The sequence below is a fragment of the Ixodes scapularis genome, unplaced genomic scaffold (genome assembly GCF_016920785.2).
Source record: "Ixodes scapularis isolate PalLabHiFi unplaced genomic scaffold, ASM1692078v2 PGA_scaffold2__306_contigs__length_199485367, whole genome shotgun sequence".
Lineage (NCBI taxonomy): Eukaryota > Metazoa > Arthropoda > Arachnida > Ixodida > Ixodidae > Ixodes > Ixodes scapularis.
The window spans coordinates 71,275,305-71,293,181 of record NW_024609857.1 but is presented as its reverse complement, the minus strand read 5'-3'; the positions used below and the strand labels follow the sequence as shown (position 1 = coordinate 71,293,181).

The 17,877-nt window shown below is 44.5% G+C and overlaps 1 protein-coding gene across 1 annotated transcript in view; it reads right to left on the bottom strand.

Annotated features, from left to right (window-relative positions):
* Window positions 1-4,859: 4,859 nt before the first annotated feature.
* Window positions 4,860-17,877, bottom strand: part of LOC8050584 (4-coumarate--CoA ligase 1) — a 58,078-nt gene continuing 45,060 nt past the window's right edge. The window contains exons 6-9 of the mRNA XM_029978191.4: window positions 16,097-16,372; window positions 6,616-6,760; window positions 6,203-6,466; window positions 4,860-5,147 (exon numbers count right to left, since the gene is read on the bottom strand). Of these exons, the coding sequence (XP_029834051.2) occupies window positions 5,020-5,147; window positions 6,203-6,466; window positions 6,616-6,760; window positions 16,097-16,372 (813 nt within the window). The 3' untranslated portion in view covers window positions 4,860-5,019. The remainder of the gene's footprint in view (window positions 5,148-6,202; window positions 6,467-6,615; window positions 6,761-16,096; window positions 16,373-17,877) is intronic.

Below are 17,877 nucleotides of genomic sequence, written 5' to 3'. Positions count from 1 at the left end.
ACAGCAGTCGAAGCTATTCAAAATAGATCTGTTCGCTTCATTCTTACTAACTATCACCGTAGTGCAAGCGTAACATCCATGAAAACGTTTTTAAACCTACCTAACCTTTCTTCACGTCGTGAGTTAACCCGTCTTTGTCTGTTTCATAAAATTTATCATCACAATTCTTCCTTGCTTCAAAAATTACTAACCCCCCCCTCATATGTCTCGCGACGCGTCGATCACCAACACAAAATCGGTCTACCTGTTTGTAAAGCCACTACTTTTTATAATTCATTCATCCCCAAAACAACAATCACGTGGAACCACCTTCCATCGTCAGTTGTGTCTGTAACAGATGCCACCATGTTTAAGCGTTGTTTAACCACTTTACTAAGTTAAAATTTCTTATGTTCGTGTTTCTATTCTTAGGTTGTCATTTTGTTTTTTAGTGATTTTACTTTGTAACCCACTCCCCTCTGTAATGCCCTCGGGCCCTGAGGGTACAATAAATAAATAAATAAATAAATATGTTTATATTTGCTTGGTTTACCCGGCTTCAAGTTGAACCGATTCACCATGTAATCGTGATTAAACCATCAATTGGTTAATCCATCAACCGCTTAGCCCTTTTTCAATAGTATTTTATTTTCTTACTTGTTGAGAGCAGAGATTTCTTATTTTCTATTCATTGCTTCACCAAGTTTCACCATCGTTCGTAGTTTTTGAGACGCTGAGCTAGAGATGATCATAGACAAAATATCCGGGTAGAAAAAGAGAAAAAAATATTCTTTGCCAACTATAACGGTATGCTAAAAGACCCCCGAAATAGAAAGACGGCAACGGCCCAACCACTCTCTCTTTTTCTCTTGGCGTACTACGATTTTACGCTTCCGGCCGTCGGGCTCTTACTTGTGCTAATCAATTTCAATGCCGACCGTACGTTATGTATTATTTTCTACAAAAATGAAGCATTTTTTATATGATAACGTCTTCTAGAAAGCGATGTTGCCAAAATTTACCAAACTTGTGGCACACCGAAAAGAACATATCCCTCATGACAATGGGCGTTTTCAGATAAGATCGAACAACCACGTCCGGCGACCATTTTTAATTTCGATGAAAAAAATATATTTTGCTGGATTTATGCCAAGAAGAATAAAAGCAATCCTTGTTTTCAAAAAAAAAAAAATTTTTGCGAAAAAAAAAAACTGTAAGTACCCTCTCAGTCACGTGCGCGTTTTGCGTATCACGCGATGTTGACATTTCGGGCGGCTTCCCCCCAAAAACTGTTCTGGCTACGGGTCTAGAAATATTCACTGACAAATTAGGCGTAGGAAGGATTGACAAAAAGTATTAATCACCGAGTATTACGGTAGTTATTTTGAGAAAAAAATCACAAACAGGGTACCTTGCCCTATAATGCTCTGGATTAAAGAATATCTTTCTCCGCATCTATAAAAGCTACGGTCTTCAAGCTTTGCCAGTGTGTTGCCCTCCATATAGTTCATCGTTGCGTGAAATATTGTTGTCCTGTTTAGCGGGAGAAATTTACAAGAATGGCTAACACAGGGTCATTTAATTAAATTTACATTATATTAAAATCATTAAAAAAGGCCATCTTTCATATTCCTTAAACTCTCTGAAATTAACGTCTATAATATGTACTAACAGAGTCTGTAATAACATGACGCAATATTTGTGTGGCTTTTAAGCTATAAAGCGAGAAAATGGGCAAATTGATGCTAACGCGGTTGCCATAAATGAGGCGTGCACATACCCGTTCTTCGCAATTTCATTATTATTAAAAAGCGCAAAAATGCTACAGGGTGGTCAGGAAAAACAAATTGACAGCAAAGAGGTGAATGGTAGTTTCGAAGGGAAAATTCCTAATAAATGTTCGCACAACCGACCCAAAAATGTCCATAGGCCGGAGCGATCGAGGTGCGCCACCCTGTTACATGCTTCGCGGTGCCTGTTTCAACAGCCGGCGTAGAGCGTCTCCGTCTATGCGACGTAAAGAAAGCAACCGGAACGACTTTGCAAACAGATCAGCCTACAACCTTGGCGGTAACACGATATGGGAAGTAGGGCGCGGCAGAACCTGAGCCTGCGCTGCCTGTGAGCGCCAATAGATCCGCCGCCGTGGAGGGCCGAACAACGCGTAGAAAATAAAGATACATAAAAAAAAAGGAAAAATCATTTCGATTGAATGAGATTGTATGTAAGTTAATTTATAAGACAACGGTTTGGAGAATCGTGGAATCAAATTTAGGTATGCTTATGTGACCTAAGTAAGTGATAGTGCAGCAAGCCACTTTAAGAACAAGTACGAACTATGCACGAGTTGCAGAGCCACACATACGCGTTAGCGAGGTGTATTTTTTCCGCAACTTGACATGGCAAGAGTGCCTGTGATTAAGTCGGGGGTCGTGTCAAGCACCAGGCAACGTTGTACAGCCTCCAACGGCCCTTCAAGTCCGTGATCAAGTCGGCGCAGAGAAGGTTGCCCCACTGAACACTAAACTGCCGAACGTGAAGCTAATCCACCTCCCGAAAGCTTACGTCAAAGCGTTCAGGGACATGAAAGCAAAGGACTGGGACTCTGTTCCCGTTTTGCGTGGAATTCAGTCCTGTCACTTGTGGAAGTGTACGCGGTCCGACACTTCCAACCACAGCTGTTTTAGCAAGAACAGTAGACGCAGAAAAAATGTATCTTTAAAAGTAAAGTTTCCTATGGCTGCGAAAAGCAGATCGATGTCGCGAGCTTGCGGTGCCACTGAGAAGAAACGAACTGTGATCGCCACAGGCAAAACGGGGGGAAAAAAATGTTCCTCCTCGGAGTGCCAGCAGAGCGCCTTGACCGACTCAGGTCAGCGTCCGGCAGAAAGAATTCACGCAACAAGCTCCGATTGTGTCCACAGGATCTTGATTACTAACAAGTGTACTTTCTTATCACTATTTAGACCTGGTCGTCAGCAGCCCAGCCTCCCCACAAATGGTATTCTCGGAAATTCACTGATCCGAGAAATTTGTAATTAAATTGTTGACTTATGCTTCAAACTCATCTGTAATCTTTTGTATGAATTCTTATTTTTCACGAACTCCTGTCACAGTGCTTTTTGTTCACAGAGTTCCTACATTTTTCGACCCCTTGCTTCCCCTTGTTTGAAATCAGCAACGTCCTATCTTTCTCTACTCCCGTTACGGCAATTCTGTATATTTAAAACAACGTAAAATAAAAGAAAAAGTAAAAAAAAACCTATTGCAGAGCATATTTAAAGGCCCCGATAGGCCGGATTATAAGCCTTGATCTCTGAAAAGCAGAAGAAAAATTACTATGGAATTCATTTAAAACTGGTTTTCTAATTATTGCAAAATCAGTAGCCTGTCTCAATTTCAGTGTATTCTTTTATAAAGGTTATCATTTTCAATTTTAATGACGATTTATGCGAATATAAAACAGACGCGTCCAAATCATTTAAAAAAATTAAATTTCCAGTTTTCAAGATCCGGATTCATAAAGCTGTGAATTGCCTCGTAATCGATAATGCTTGCTTGCCTACTTTTATTTTATGTTGAGTATCTGCACAAAAACATTAAACCTAGAATGACAATAGTTTTTCTTTAATAAATGTCCAAAAGGACGGTTTCACGCAAGTCGCAAAAACGTGCCCGTAACCGACAGCGACTTAGTAATTTCGTTTTCCTCGATAAAAAATGTATTTTCCGCAAAAAAAGTTTGAATATTCTTTGCGCTTGCACAAGTAAAAAATATATATTTTGGTAAAAATAAAAAAAATAAAATGTCGATCGGCCATGGTCGTTCGATCTTATCTGAAAATAATCAATACAAACAATCTCAGGTAGTCGGAATTTTTTTATAAGTATCTTTTATTTTCTACGCGTTGTGCGGCCCTCCACGGAGGCGGATCTATTGGCGCTCACAGGCCCCTGGGCAGTTTTGGGTCGGTTCTACGAAAATGCGTTAGGAATTTTCCTTTGAAAACTACCGTCCACTTCTGTGCTGTCAATTTGTCTTTTCCTGACTACCCCGTAGCATTTTTATGCTTTTTAATAATAATGAAATGGTGAAGAAGAGGTTTGTGGGCAACCCATTTAAGGCAATCACGTTAGCGTCGATTGGGCCATGTTTCTCGCTTTATAACTTCAAAGCCACACGAATATGGCATCATGTTTTGTAGACTCTATTAGTACATATTATAAACGTTAGTTTCAGAGAGTTCAAAAATATTAAAGATGGCCTTTTTTTTAATTGACTTTCAAAATGATGCATTTTTAGTTAAATGCCCCTGTGTGAGCAATTCTTGTAAATTTCTCCCGCTAACCAGGACAACAATATTTCAGGCAAAAATTAACTTTACACAGGGCAACACACTGGCAAAGTTTGAAGATCTTATCTTTTATAGATACGGAGAAAAATATTCTTTAATCCATGGCGTTATTGCGCAAGGTGTCGTGTTTGCGATTTTTTTCTCAACTATTCTAATACTCGGGGATTAGAACTTTTTGTCAATTCTTCCTATGCCCGATTTGTCAGTGAATACTTCTAGACCCGTAGCCAGAACGGTTTTTTTTTTTGGGGAAAGCCACCCGAAATGTCAACATCGCGGGATACGCAAAACGCGCACGTGTCTGAGGGGGTGCTTACAAATTGTTTCCGGAAAGACAAAAAAGTTTTTTTTCCGAAAACAAGGATAGGTTTCATTCTTTTGGGCATAAAGCCAGCAATATATATATTTTTTCATCGATATTAAAAATGGTCACCGGACATGGTGGTTTGATCTTTTCTAAAAACGCCTCAATGACAACGATTTATCTGTAACAAAAAATGAAGATATCAAACAAAAACATAATCATAATGAGTGAAATCTTTATTGAAGTCAGTCATCTATTGATCGCACACCATCATGAAATAAAGATGTAATAAAGCAATAATGTAAAAAAAAATATACTTTTCATAATATGCTGCTTGAAGCAGCGTGGTTTACGAAAGTTGTCTATTTTCCCGATAACGGGTCAGCCGCGGATACTGCTGGCCCAAATGTCGACGAGTGCTTTCCTCCGAACCTTTCCGGTTTCCGTTTTCGGAAGAGATTCCATGAAGAAGACGCCCCCATAGAGATGTTTGTGCCGAGCACAAGTCCCTTGGGAGAAAAGAGAAACCGTCCTTTTTATTAGAATTAGGTCAGCAAAAATAGACTATTAACGATGAGCGTCACCCATGTGCTTGTACGGCCCTACCGCTAGGCAGGTCTGATGAATTGCAAAGCCCTGTAATACTATTTGCGCTAATGTCCGACTTCAGATGTCCAGTTACCTTGCGCGGGCGCAAGTACGATTTTATACAGCTTTACGCCACATCCCCCGACACATTATATAATAATATTAAAATGACTGGGTACCCAGACCTCCGGCAGGGGAACATACGTGCACGAGTTCTTGTTTTAGAGTCGCTATTATTTAATAATTTTTCATTGCAATGTAAACGATCAGTGTGTAGAGATGGAATAGGTCTTCTACTCCTTGCCAAGTATTTATTTCAAATGTCTCGGGGTCACTGTCGTTAAGTTCAACATTTACCAGCTTATCTTCATTGTACTGATGTAAAGGGTTACTTTGGGGCAAATGTTAACTGAAAAATTCATGTTCGGAGTTCTTTATTCATAGCGTTAAAGGCGCATACAATTGTTAGGTGTATCTTGCTCATTGAGAGTTTGATATGTGAAGTTACTGCATTCGCTGATTGACATTTAGGCAACAGATCTAAAACACAGGGCGTGCGACAATTTGAAAATTGTATTGCATGTGACCAGTCTACGACAACTCTCCGATCTTTAAAGTCGAACATCTGCCAGAACTCTAAATAGATATTGGCAGTATATTAGACGGTACTGCAGTGAAGAAAAAAGAATTAAAAAAAAAATATTTTGTAATATGATTAAAATAACCCCGTGACACCTTATTCGTTAAATCGAAAGGCTCTACATTGCAGTTCTCAGGAAAGTATTCGTCAAAGCGTAGACCAATGGTGTCTGAAAGATGGATTTGTTATTGTGCGGGCGCCGTTTCTACAGTGTGCTATAAAACATCCCGCGAAAACAAATTAATACTCCTTATTTATGTCACGCATTTTAGTGAGGAGAAATGTCGTGCAATATAACGCGGCACTGCTTTGAAATCTGAAATGAAGGAGAGATACCTGCAATAATTCCCTTGATTTCTTTTTCCATTGCTTGACCGCCGTTCCCGATATCTTTCTTGGGCACGACAACCGCGGCCGGTGCTTCGCCGTAGACCGAGTGGGGTAGGCCAACCACAGCCACCTCCGCGATTCCGTCGTGGTTGGCGAGCAGCAGTTCTTCGAGTTCCGCCGGGACCACCTGGTTGTCCAGGCACTTGATCATTTCCTTGATTCTCTCGACAAAGTAAATTCGACCATCTGTGTCGTGGTACGCGAGATCCCCTGGAGAAGGCAGAGAAGAACTAGCTCTAATTGTTCGTTCACCAAAAAGGGAGAGTGTTAACAACACGCTGTAAATATAAGGACGTGAGACTCATTTCCATTCGGACTAGTGCCAAACCAAGACTAGAATTATATAACGATATACTCACCAGACCGACACCATCCGTCACGGTCTCTGAATTGTGCAGTAGCCAGAGGACGCTTGTAATAGCCTCTAGATGCCGCGGGTGTTCGAAAACAGAGCTCGCCAATTTCATTTGCTTTCAGGGCTTCACCACTGGTCGGATTCACAATCTGCAGAAAGAATCGCCGCTAAAGCATTGTGTGAAAAAATGCTGTGCCAAGGAAGACGATATAGACCCTTTCCGAAATTCAGTCTGGCCACTTTGATTACTATCATCATCTGTGGAGCGGCATCCGTGCCATGCCAATGGCGACCTTCTAGTGACTGATAAAGAAAGACGTTGAAGATGCTCCTAAGGGGATGATGCGAGGCCTGTACCTTGGGGGGTCAGTACGACGCGACGTATGAATGGAACACAAAGGTACGTAAGCGTTTATTTCTAATAACTCAGATACAGTCAATCTGTGGGCGACACACAATCGGCTTTAAAGCAATTTGGTGTATAGAATTTTCTCGAGGCATCTCAGGGGGGTTGGAGCTTTGTTCTGAATGCAGGTTCTTGGTCACCATCGAATTGAAAGTGATCAATAAAGAACTCACACTGAACAATTCCTCGCATGCCGGTAACTTGCGAAAGTGACGGTGCCGATACAAGTTCATTCCCGCCATTGATATGGCGAAACCTACACTGCTTTACGAACCACCGGATGGCACTGAATTTAGGAAAGGGTCTATTGAGATATAGTTCCAATGCTTGAATAATCCGCAGCATTATTTACTTGTTGCGAATCAAACATGCACTCGAATCCTTGAGTTTCAGTCCAATTGCCTTTGCACTCTTCCCCGCATACTACCCGGCATGTTGTACGTACCAAACTGGACTATGAAAATAGATTATGTTTTACATCATATCTAGCAAGCCCGTTTTATAATCAACAAACCACAGGAAAGAGTTGAGCACGTTGGTTACACATATTTAAGAGACACCAGCTGAAAAAACCAAGCATATAAATGTAAGGAGGACGAGAGAGACGCATTCAACCGCTGGACTAACAACTGCATTTAATGAACACTTCATCTTCATCGACAGGCAAGGATCAATCATACCTAGCTTGCTTCACTTCTTTCTTTTTTTTTCCTAATTTTTTAACTAAGGCATCCTCCTCGTCTGTCTACTTGTGGGCGGTACTTGCACCTCGGAAGTGTTGGAAGTACCACCTCTTCCGAGACCTCAAACTTTGTTTTTCCCATAAGGAAGGAGGTTTTGTAGTTCTTGACTCGGGGGCTTTTGGAGAAAAAGCCCTTCAAGCCATGGACAAGAATTTTGTTTCAGTTGATGTCATAGAACAAAAGTAACAAAAAGAGCCATTCTCACGATACTAGAGAAAAACCATCAGGGTGGTTTGTGCTCCAAGATCAAGGCAGCCAAGAGTGACCAGTTAACGGTGTTCTTCTCAGCCAAAACGCACAAAGAGGGAAGTCCGTTCCGGGCATTTATTTCGGAGAGGAACACGTGGCAAGCTTGCGTGTCCAAAGTTCTTTCCGAAAAGATCAACCTTGTTTCGATGCAAGACCCTTTTCGGATTTCCAATTTTGAAAATGTGACATCTTTTCTTAAAGAAAAGGGGAACATAATTGTTTCTGGGTTTTCTATGGACGTTCAAGACACTTACTACTCCATCCCGCATGCACGTCTACTACAAGTTGTTCGGTAAAACATAGAAGACCAAGGCCTCACGTCATTCCAGAATGCGGCAGGGATGCAAGTGGATACCTTCTTAGAACTTTTGGGCTATTACCTATTAGCCACAGTGGTGTCCTACCAAGATCGCCACTACGTGCAGAGAAGTGGCGTGTGCATAGGATCCCAAGTGGCCCCACATCTGTGTGAAGTTTTTTCTCGGAGCGTGCGGGCGTGCCATCCAAGAAAGCATTAAAGATTCAAGAATCGCGGCGATATTTAGGTATGTAGATGATTTCCTCGTTTTATGCACTACAGCAGTTCACGATCATAACGACGGGTGCCTGAACAACATTCTGAGGAGTTTTCAGTAGTCATGCATGGGGCTCACTTTCACGCATGAGCTTCCAGTCAGGAAGACCATCAAGTTTCTTGATTTGGTTTTGGAATTCAGAGCAGATCATGTTTGCTGGAGATACCAAGCCCGTTCAGGCAAAAGGTTTCTCCCCTTCTCGTCGCAGCATTCAAAAACTGTTAAGCAGGCAGTAGCTGTCACAGCCCTGTTTTCTAGCCTGAAAAATCTTGTGAGCATCAGATCTCCCGAAGCTTTGAGTTGCAAATATCCAGACTCGAAGACGCGGGCTACCCACGACATGTAATTGCCTCCGTGTGCGAAAGAATTTGCCGCACCATCAGGACGACTTGCGGACGCAACGATCCTTCCACACAGCAAAAAAAGAAAAGAGGACCGTTTGTGGTTGTCTCATATATTCATGGGATCACACATAGGTTAAAAAAGATGGCAAATCGGCACGAGGTACAAGTGCTGTGTTCGGCGCCCAATAAGGCCTATTCGTTGTGCCGCAAGGTCAATCAGGGGCAAACCAGCAACAGCAAGGGGTGTGGCAGCAATCACAGGACCGTTTATGCCCAGTGCGACAACGAGGTTATATTGCCGCGCGTGCAGCTGGCCAAGTAGGCAGCACGCGCGTGACCTAACGGTTATCGTACCTGGCTCCCACGTGAAAAGCCAGGGTTCGATTCCTGGGAGCGGCGCATCTTTTTGTTTATTCCTGCAGACTAGAATTCTGGTAAATTCGAGAATCATGTTGTTTCTTCTTAACCAGTACGACTGGAGAGGCCCAAGGACTGCTTGAGGGCTGGATTATGTCGTCGTTTAGCATCTCTTGGACTTGCTCCTGGATCACCTCCCTTTCTTTAGCGGAGACTGTGTACGGCGATCGATGAACAGGGCGCGCGTCGTCCTCGGTGACGATTCGGTGCTTCGCAACGGCAGTTTGGCGCACATTCGACGGCGCCGCAAAGCAGTCCCGGTATTCGGTGATGAGGTCACTCAGCTGCCGTCGTTTTAGGTCCGGAAGCTTAGGGTCAATGTCAAGTTGCGCTGGCGACGTAAAGTCTTGCTGAGCGGGCGATGATTCTTCAGCAATCGCGACGACTTCGGCGGAGTTTCGGAGTTCCTCGACGTGGCCCACACCACCTTTAGTGAGGTGGTGCGTTTCTTGTCGGAAATTCGTCACGAGGACCACAGTGCGCCCATCCTGAAGTTCAGCTACTCTTCTTGCGACGCCTATTCCTCTTCCCAGGAGCAACTGGAGGTTACCTTCCAGAAGAACTTCGCCAAGGGTAGCTGCATCGGTCACGACGGGTGCGACAACACTTGATCGCGGCGGCAGATTCACGTGGTCGGCAGCGACTCGGTCGGCGGCTGACGCAGTTTGCAGTTTCTCTGAAGGCGGAACAAAAAGATGCGCCGCTCCAAGGAATCGAACCCTGGCTTTTCGCGTGGGAGCCAGGTACGATAACCGTTAGGTCACGCGCGCGCTGCCTACTTGGCCAGCTGCGCGCACGGCAATATACTACATACCTCTGACATGCAGCCGCTGTTATATCGGCCAGACCGGGCGGTGCATAAATGATAGGACTCGGGAACATGCCAATAGTTTGAAGAACTTGACGGCAGCAGGTCACTTAGTCCTACACTGCCTTGACTCCAAGTGCAAGGCGAACCTAAACAAAGTTACCATCATGGGGCACCATCGAAACCGGTTTGCACGTGAGGTTTAAGAAGCTCTAAACATACAAGAGAAGGGGACATCTGCGCTAGTTCACCATCCGTGACCTTAACCAGAGAAGAGAAGACGTTCTTGCGAGGTGGAAGTACCGCCCACAAGTAGACAGACGAGGAGGATGCTTTAGTTTAAAAATGAGGAAAAAAAGAAAGAAGTGAAGCAAGCTAGGTATGATTGATCCTAGCCTGTCGATGAAGATGAAGTGTTTCATTAAATGCAGTTGGTATATAGTCCAGCGGTTGAATGCGTCTCTCTCGTCCTCCTTACATCTGTATGCTTGGTTTGTTCAGCTGGTGTCTCCTAAATATAATCAACAAGTTGGTTCCTCGGGCAAATTTGATTTCATTGGGGGACTCTCGTATCCGGTACTTGACAAAAACTTTGCAGCGAATTCCAGAGGTTTGTCAGTGTTACCTCAATGCAAATTCAAAGCAATAACAAATAAATTCCTCGCAAAGTCTGAGGAGCTTTCATCCAAAACGTACATGTATTTAAACTGTGCAATGTGCGAGTCATGCGCACCTAATAATTTGCATATAAAAACTATTTTATTACGGTATTTTACATTAGAAAACAATTATAAGCAACCCGCAAATTATGTATTCACAAAAAAAAAAGAAAAAGGAAAGGACTGTGTACTCAAATGCTTAGGCACGCCGCACACGAAGCCACATTTCTACAAATCGCAGCAACAAAAGCAAAATTGTGCCGGCATATATTGTTGGGGTTTCCTACCTCTGCGTACAAACTAGAATTTATGCAAAGCACGATTTATTTTGGCACCGGCATACACCACAAGCAAAGTGCAGAGCTCGCACGGGATCAAACTGCCGTATTCAGCGACAGGGTAAGAAGGGCAGGGATGTCTTTCAGTTGTCCCGCCTCATGCACGAGCTTTCATGCCTCCGACAACACGTCGGCGTCTCCTGAGCTTCGAGTGTGCACGCGCAGTCAAAGCACGGCGGAAAGCAACGAGCGTGTGCTGGAGAATGAACGTCGGAAGCAAACGCCTCGCGCTTCTATGGGTGGTTTCGGGTCGAATTTTGGTGCAACACAGAAGTAGCCTCTCGGTCAAGCTTGCAGCCGAATTGTGTCGCATCGACTTTATTCGCACCATGCTACTGTGGGCACTTCCTCTGCGGCTAGTTTATTGGGTTGCATGTAAACAGTGTCCGAGCCCATAAAGCTGATATAATAAAGCTATAGATAATGATCCGCCACCTCCCCCGCATTTTGGTTGTCTCAACACGCCGGAGTTTAGAGGGAGACATTCTTGGTATAGGCGAACCCATATTGCTGGCGAGACATGGATGACCGCAAAGCAGAAAAAAATATCAGCAAATTCCACTGAAAATTTTAAATCTGAGTACCTACCTTAAATAAAAATAAAATAAAAAAAAAACTTTCAGCCTTTCCACCAGTCCCCATAAACACCTTTCCGACCTCAAGTCGGCAAGCCAGAGTGGAAAGGCTGGAAAGGTTGCCACCATCCATGAGCGATTGCGGCAACCTGACAACCGGCAAGCCCGTTGTATGGTTGCCGAAGCCGTTTATAGATGGCGGTAGCTGCCCCGAGTTTTGTGTCGACATTTGCTGACCCGCGGACACGATACTGGGGAAAGCCATTAACAGCTCCGCTGTCAAAAAAGTTCTAAAGGGTTTAGATGGGACACATAATTCTTTTGTAAATTTTTCCACGAAAACATTTTTTTTTTTGTATTATTTACGCCGTCTGGGGCAATCTAGAGCGGGGGGGGGGGGGGGGGGGGGGGGATAGCGTCTACTGTGACGGTTCTATTTTGACTTTAATCGGCCATTTTGGCGCCGAAACATATAAGGTGTAAAAAGTATCAGGGGTGCCAACCCCCGTCTGCCAGGTGAACGCGCCGCAAATTACTACCGAAGTTAGGACGCGCTCTGGTCGGGACGTGCTATCTGAAATCACTGGTGTGACATGGTTGTATAAAAACAATATTAATTGTACCGCAAACCTTGTAAACTAAAGTTTTTAGAAAACATTTCGCGACTGTCATTTTGTTCTAATCTCCAATAAAAGTCCCCACAAAAAGAGCTTTTTCCGTCTGTTTCTACGCAAAAACACGATTTTCTAAAAGTTTATGGTGACCACAGTAAAGAAAGAGACTGAACCGCCATCTTGGCGGTTCTTAGTACTCTGGGAACAATCAGTGACTCGCTAAAGGGTGGCGCTGTTATCGTATTTAGCTCGGTCTCGGGGGACGCCAACGACCCAGCTTTCAAAGATGACTTTCCCAGCTGATTGTTTTAGTAACGTTGGCCATGACTAACGAGGTAGAGCGATAAACTGTTATCCCGTTCACCGGGCAAAATGACGCCCACTTGGCCGCCGCCAGGTTGTACAGTTTTGACCAATAGACAAGTGACCGTACCAAATCATGAGGCTTTACGCAAAACTGAGTCGAGAATTGTATTGTGATCGCTGTAAAAAACATTATAAACTATTTTTTTAATACTGTTAGCCCCAGAGATCAGTGTCCAGCTCCGATAAAAACCCAAAATACAGCACCGCGGCTGAGGGGCATCTAGCGAATGCATTGCGAAGCTGCCCGAGCTTTAGTCGTAAAAGCACATTTTGGGCTTAAAACAAACGAAACATTACTTATCTCGTGGGTACTGTTATTAAAAATCAATAAGCAATTATTTGTGCGCGGTGCTTTGTTAAAATCTAGAGGAAAAACTATAAGGTCACGTGTCTAGTGGTCGAAAATGTGCAACATGGCGGCGGCCAATGGGGGTCACTTTCAGCCGCCAGTTTATCGCTCTAAGGTCCTCTACCTCGTTGGTCATGACGCTCAGCCACCTTGCTCGAGGACGGTATGCAAGAAAACAAAAAGAACGGAAAAACTGAAAGGGCGACATATTTAGTGTTTGTATTTTTTAGTTCTTTCGGTCGCTTTTTACCTCACATCGACAGATGCTGACACACCCTTGTATTAGACCAGGAGTGGCCAAGCTGCGGCTCGCGAGCCGCATGCGGCTCTTCGCGTGTTGAAGTGCGGCTCGCGACTCCCTCCAATACACCCCCCCCCCCCCCCCCCCCCCCACACACACACACTCCCCCGCCTTCCTTTCGATCACACGACCGCTTCCCCAAACAGAGAAATGGAGAACGTTTTAAGTAGAAAGACATGTTGTGTTTTGGTGGTCTCGTGCTACTGCGACCTTACGTACAGATGGACTGCTTTTGACTCGGATAGATAGAAAGTAGTTCGAGTTTCGTTTATTGCTCTACAAAAATGTGTCCCCTCCCCCCCGTGGCTCTTGGAAGTTTCGTGGTTTTGTTTGCGGCTCTTAGGCCGGGTCAGCCTGGCCACTCCTGTATTAGACCATGGCTCGTACATGATGGAACGCTAGAAAAACAACGTTGGGTAGAACAAATCGTAAGGGTGCGGGCGAGCTGGTGAATATTAACCATGTTGAATTAACCTGAGACTGGGGTAGAGAAGAAACATCAAAACGTAGAAGAAACAGAAAATAGACAGGACGACGTCTCAAAATCAGCTAACTCATTTATTTAGTCCACCTCCACCAACACAAAAAGACGAAGTTATACAAATCAAGCGCCACAGCCTTCATCACACAACGCAATAAAGTTTACAACGTTTACAGGTCGCGCAGTGCACGATAATCTACAGGAGTTGTCCCCGGGTACGGCAATAGTGAGTAGATATATGTAGATAACATCTTAATATGCACGTTTAGCGAAGGTCTAACAAAAACCCTAGAAGGCGTGATAAGGTCAACGGCTCCAGAATTTAAGTTTACTGTAGAAAAACAGGAAGATAATGTTCTGCAGTTTTCTTGATTTACGTATTCACGTAAATCGAGGGTTATGTTGGGAATATGGCAAAGAAAAATCGAAACCAGTTTTGCCAAGGATGAGTTGTCATTCGAAGACCGTAAAGGCGGGGATTGTAAAGTCATTGGTCAGGAACGCGTTAGAAAGATCATGTGTCCATCTCCATCATATCACTGAATCAGTAGAAAGGCAATGGAAAAGGTTGATAAGTGTAGGTTATGATGACAGTTTTAAAAAGCGGCAATTAGAATTGTTTATTAAAGGCAGGAGAGACACTGAACAGAAACCAAGGAACCGCTTTGCTGTAATCCCTTATTTTCATGACATCTCTCACAACCTGAAGGCATGTGCAAGGCAGTTTGAAGTAGACACTGTCTTTAGTTCGGATTTCAGATTAAGTAAACTGACGCCATTTCAAACAGGTGTGAGCGAGTGCAAAAAGGCTCATCGGGAAAAATCGGTATGTTGCGAGACTGGTGTTGTGTATGAGATACCATTAGAGTGTGGATTTAAGTATGTAGGACAGACGTCACGCTGCATAAATGACAGATTAAACGAACACAAAAGAAATGTAAAGAACAATGAACAAAACTCAGAAATAGCAAAACATATTCATGAATGTAACAACTGCACGGCGCTCTGGTCGGAGACGGAAATAATACACAAAGAGAGGAACGATGTAAAGAGAGTAGTAAGGGAGACCTTGCGGGATAAAGTCTCTAGGCAACTGCATAAGTCAGGCTTCAATACAGTTTGGAAGCAATTCAAAAAGCTTTCTAAAGGTGTATTTTTTTTTATTTGTCAATTAGGTGGTTTTGAGTGTTTGTGATTTTCCAAAAACCTGTAAAACTTTTTTTTTGCTTTATGCTTTGTGTGGGTCTCCACGTGTTTTGGCCCAACTATCGTTCAGTGCTTTTTTTTTTTTTTTTTTGTAGAGAGGTTGTGTAATGATTCAGAAGGGGTATGAACTGTGTATAGAATAGTAGGGGAAGACTTCCTTTTGTTCAAGTTTGAGGGTGGATGGATGTTGCCTTATCGCGTCGACCTGTAAACGTTGTCAACTTTATTGCATTGTGCGATGAAGGCTGTGGCGCTCGATCTGTATAACTTCATCTTTTTGTGTTTGTGGAGATGACCTTGAGATTGAGACTATATAAGGAGGTGGACTAAATAAATGAGTTAGCTGAGTTTGAGTCGCCGTCCTGTCTATTTTCTGTTTCTTCTACGTTTCGATGTTTCTTCTCTACCCCAGTCTCAGGTTAATTCAACATGGTTGGTAGAACGCCATTCCATGGTCGCGTCTGGCGATCGTCGCAGACAAGTTTAGACGGGGACGAAATAGCAGACGGAATCAAGCGACGGCGGACACGGACGGACCGCTTTAATCGTCGTTCGTTTCCACGCTCGTGCCTGCACGACTAGCGGACGGTGTAGGCGGCAGACTTGAACGCACCAGATGTCGCAACAGCGATCCATTAGGCTTGCGAACATAACTAACCGAGCAGCCAAGCCAATCCAGTAGTAATGGGCGGGGCCACCACTCTGTGGGCGGGGCCTAGAGCGGGTGGTGAATTCCATCTAAATTGCGCCTAGCGTCGTAAATGTTACCCAATTTGTTTTTATGGGAAAATAAAAAAAAAGAAATACGAGCGTTTTTGTTTGGGCACAACTAGTTTTGAAGGTACATGCATTTAATTTATTTCGTTTCTCTAAAAACTTGCCTTAAAACCTCAGCCTGGTTATAATCGACAGAGACGTAATATATGTAACCTTAAAATAGGGTAAAACACAAATCTGTCTGAATTTCGCATGATTTCAGACTGACGCATTGTCCAATGTCAAACTTACAGGTCTTTCAAAGCCGGGATAAAAATAAAAGAACGTAATCTGTCACCTTAATTTCCACCATAGCACAAGGCCATCCGACGTTAGTGTAGCAGACGACGTCCTTGGGCGGAATGCAGATGGAGCCGTTCGATTCGGTCATTCCGTAGATATACCTGAGGCTCCGAAGGTTCCCGAAGGTGCTCAAGGACAGCTTTGCCAACTGCTCCGAAAGCACGCTACCGCCGACACCGATGTGCAGCACCGTGTTCAGCCTCCGGTCCGCGGACCGAGCGTACTGCACCAGGTTCCGAAGGCGCGTCGGAAAACAGGTCAGAGCCGTTACCTGCAAGACGGGAGCCGAGAAAAGCCACATCGAGCCGTGGTCAGACTGCTGACATGTCGTACGAAAGACACCCTGCAGAAACTGCAGAGTTTAGGGAACCGTTTTCGCACGCCCGATAGGGTACGATGGGCCGTCCGGTACGAACTGCGCATATGCGAGTCTTCTGTGGTAGCGCATGCGCAGTTCGTACGGGGGGGCCCATCCTACCGTATCAGACGTGCAAAACTAGTTACCCAAAACTCTCTACTGTCTGAGGCGTGTGTCCTTGTGTGACGCTCCCGCCACATTGAACATTCAAAAAGTGTCTTCAAATGTGTTGGAAGCACACGTGTGTGTGAAGTAAACTTGGTTGGCACATGTCTAAAGCATGCCCGCAGATAATGCTGTCCCAATATCTGCAGCGAACAGCGTATCTTTTGTATGACGTATGAGCGATGCGTCGCCGGCTTCGAGGCTGGTCCACACATCTCTGAGGGTGACCGCGTGCGTTGTGCCCGCTTGTGGCCGCTTACAACACACTGGCGCCATCTACGAGGAAGCCTTGGAACACCTCCGATCAGCGCATTTCCAAATGATCTCGACAGCGTCAAAGCCGGCCTATTGTCGGAAGTAGCGAGTAGATATAATACTGGTCAAAACTGCGAAACCTTAGTCTATAGTACGCAGACAGGAAAAGTTGCACAGCTGCCAGGTAGTTGGCGTACGTTCTCTCGCCAAGAGTGGTCAGAAACGGAAACGAGGCATGCCGCCACATTAAAATGCTGATGCGTGAATTAGCCTTCCCTTTACGCGGCACCCCACAGATGTACTCCCTTTAGTCAGTGCGACTGGGCTTACCTGAGGGTGATTTCGGAACGATATTTTCTGGGTAGGAGAAAAATTGGGTCGCAAATTGCCCTGCAATTGTGTTTCTACGGGAAATCTTCTCGATTAGCGCTAGTGGTGCTAGTCTGCTAGACCACTAGTGCTAAAGCAAGTGGTTAGCGGAATTAGTGGCGAGTGAGTATTAGTCAGGGTTAGGAAGAGTTAAATTTCGAGTTCAAGTTTGTGCTAGTTAGAGTAAGTGGTGCTATCTCCCCGTTTCACGTGTAAATTTTCCCGCTAAATGTCTATGGTGCCCGGAACGCGTCTTCGACTGGTGTGTTTACCCCGCCATCAAATCTGGTCTCTCGAGTTCCGCCTGATGACGGCTGATGACGACATACGAACGTGACCTCTGAGAAGGACTCAGAACCGTTGTTGTTGACTTGGCGTCTTGCGCCCAGACTTCCTCCCCTTCTTGGAAAGGGCGAAGATCCCGAGTAGCGTGTCGAGCATTGAAGTCTCTCTGCTGCTTACGGCGCTGGGTGGCGCGACCGCTCGTTAAAGTCCTGGACTTGGGGCCATTCCGGAACCAGGCTTGCGACGGTGACGTGCAGACGTGTTCGTAGAGAACGTCCCATAAGAAGCTGGGCCGGGCTGTACCCCGACACGCCAGGAATGTTCCGGTACGTTAACAGAGCCAG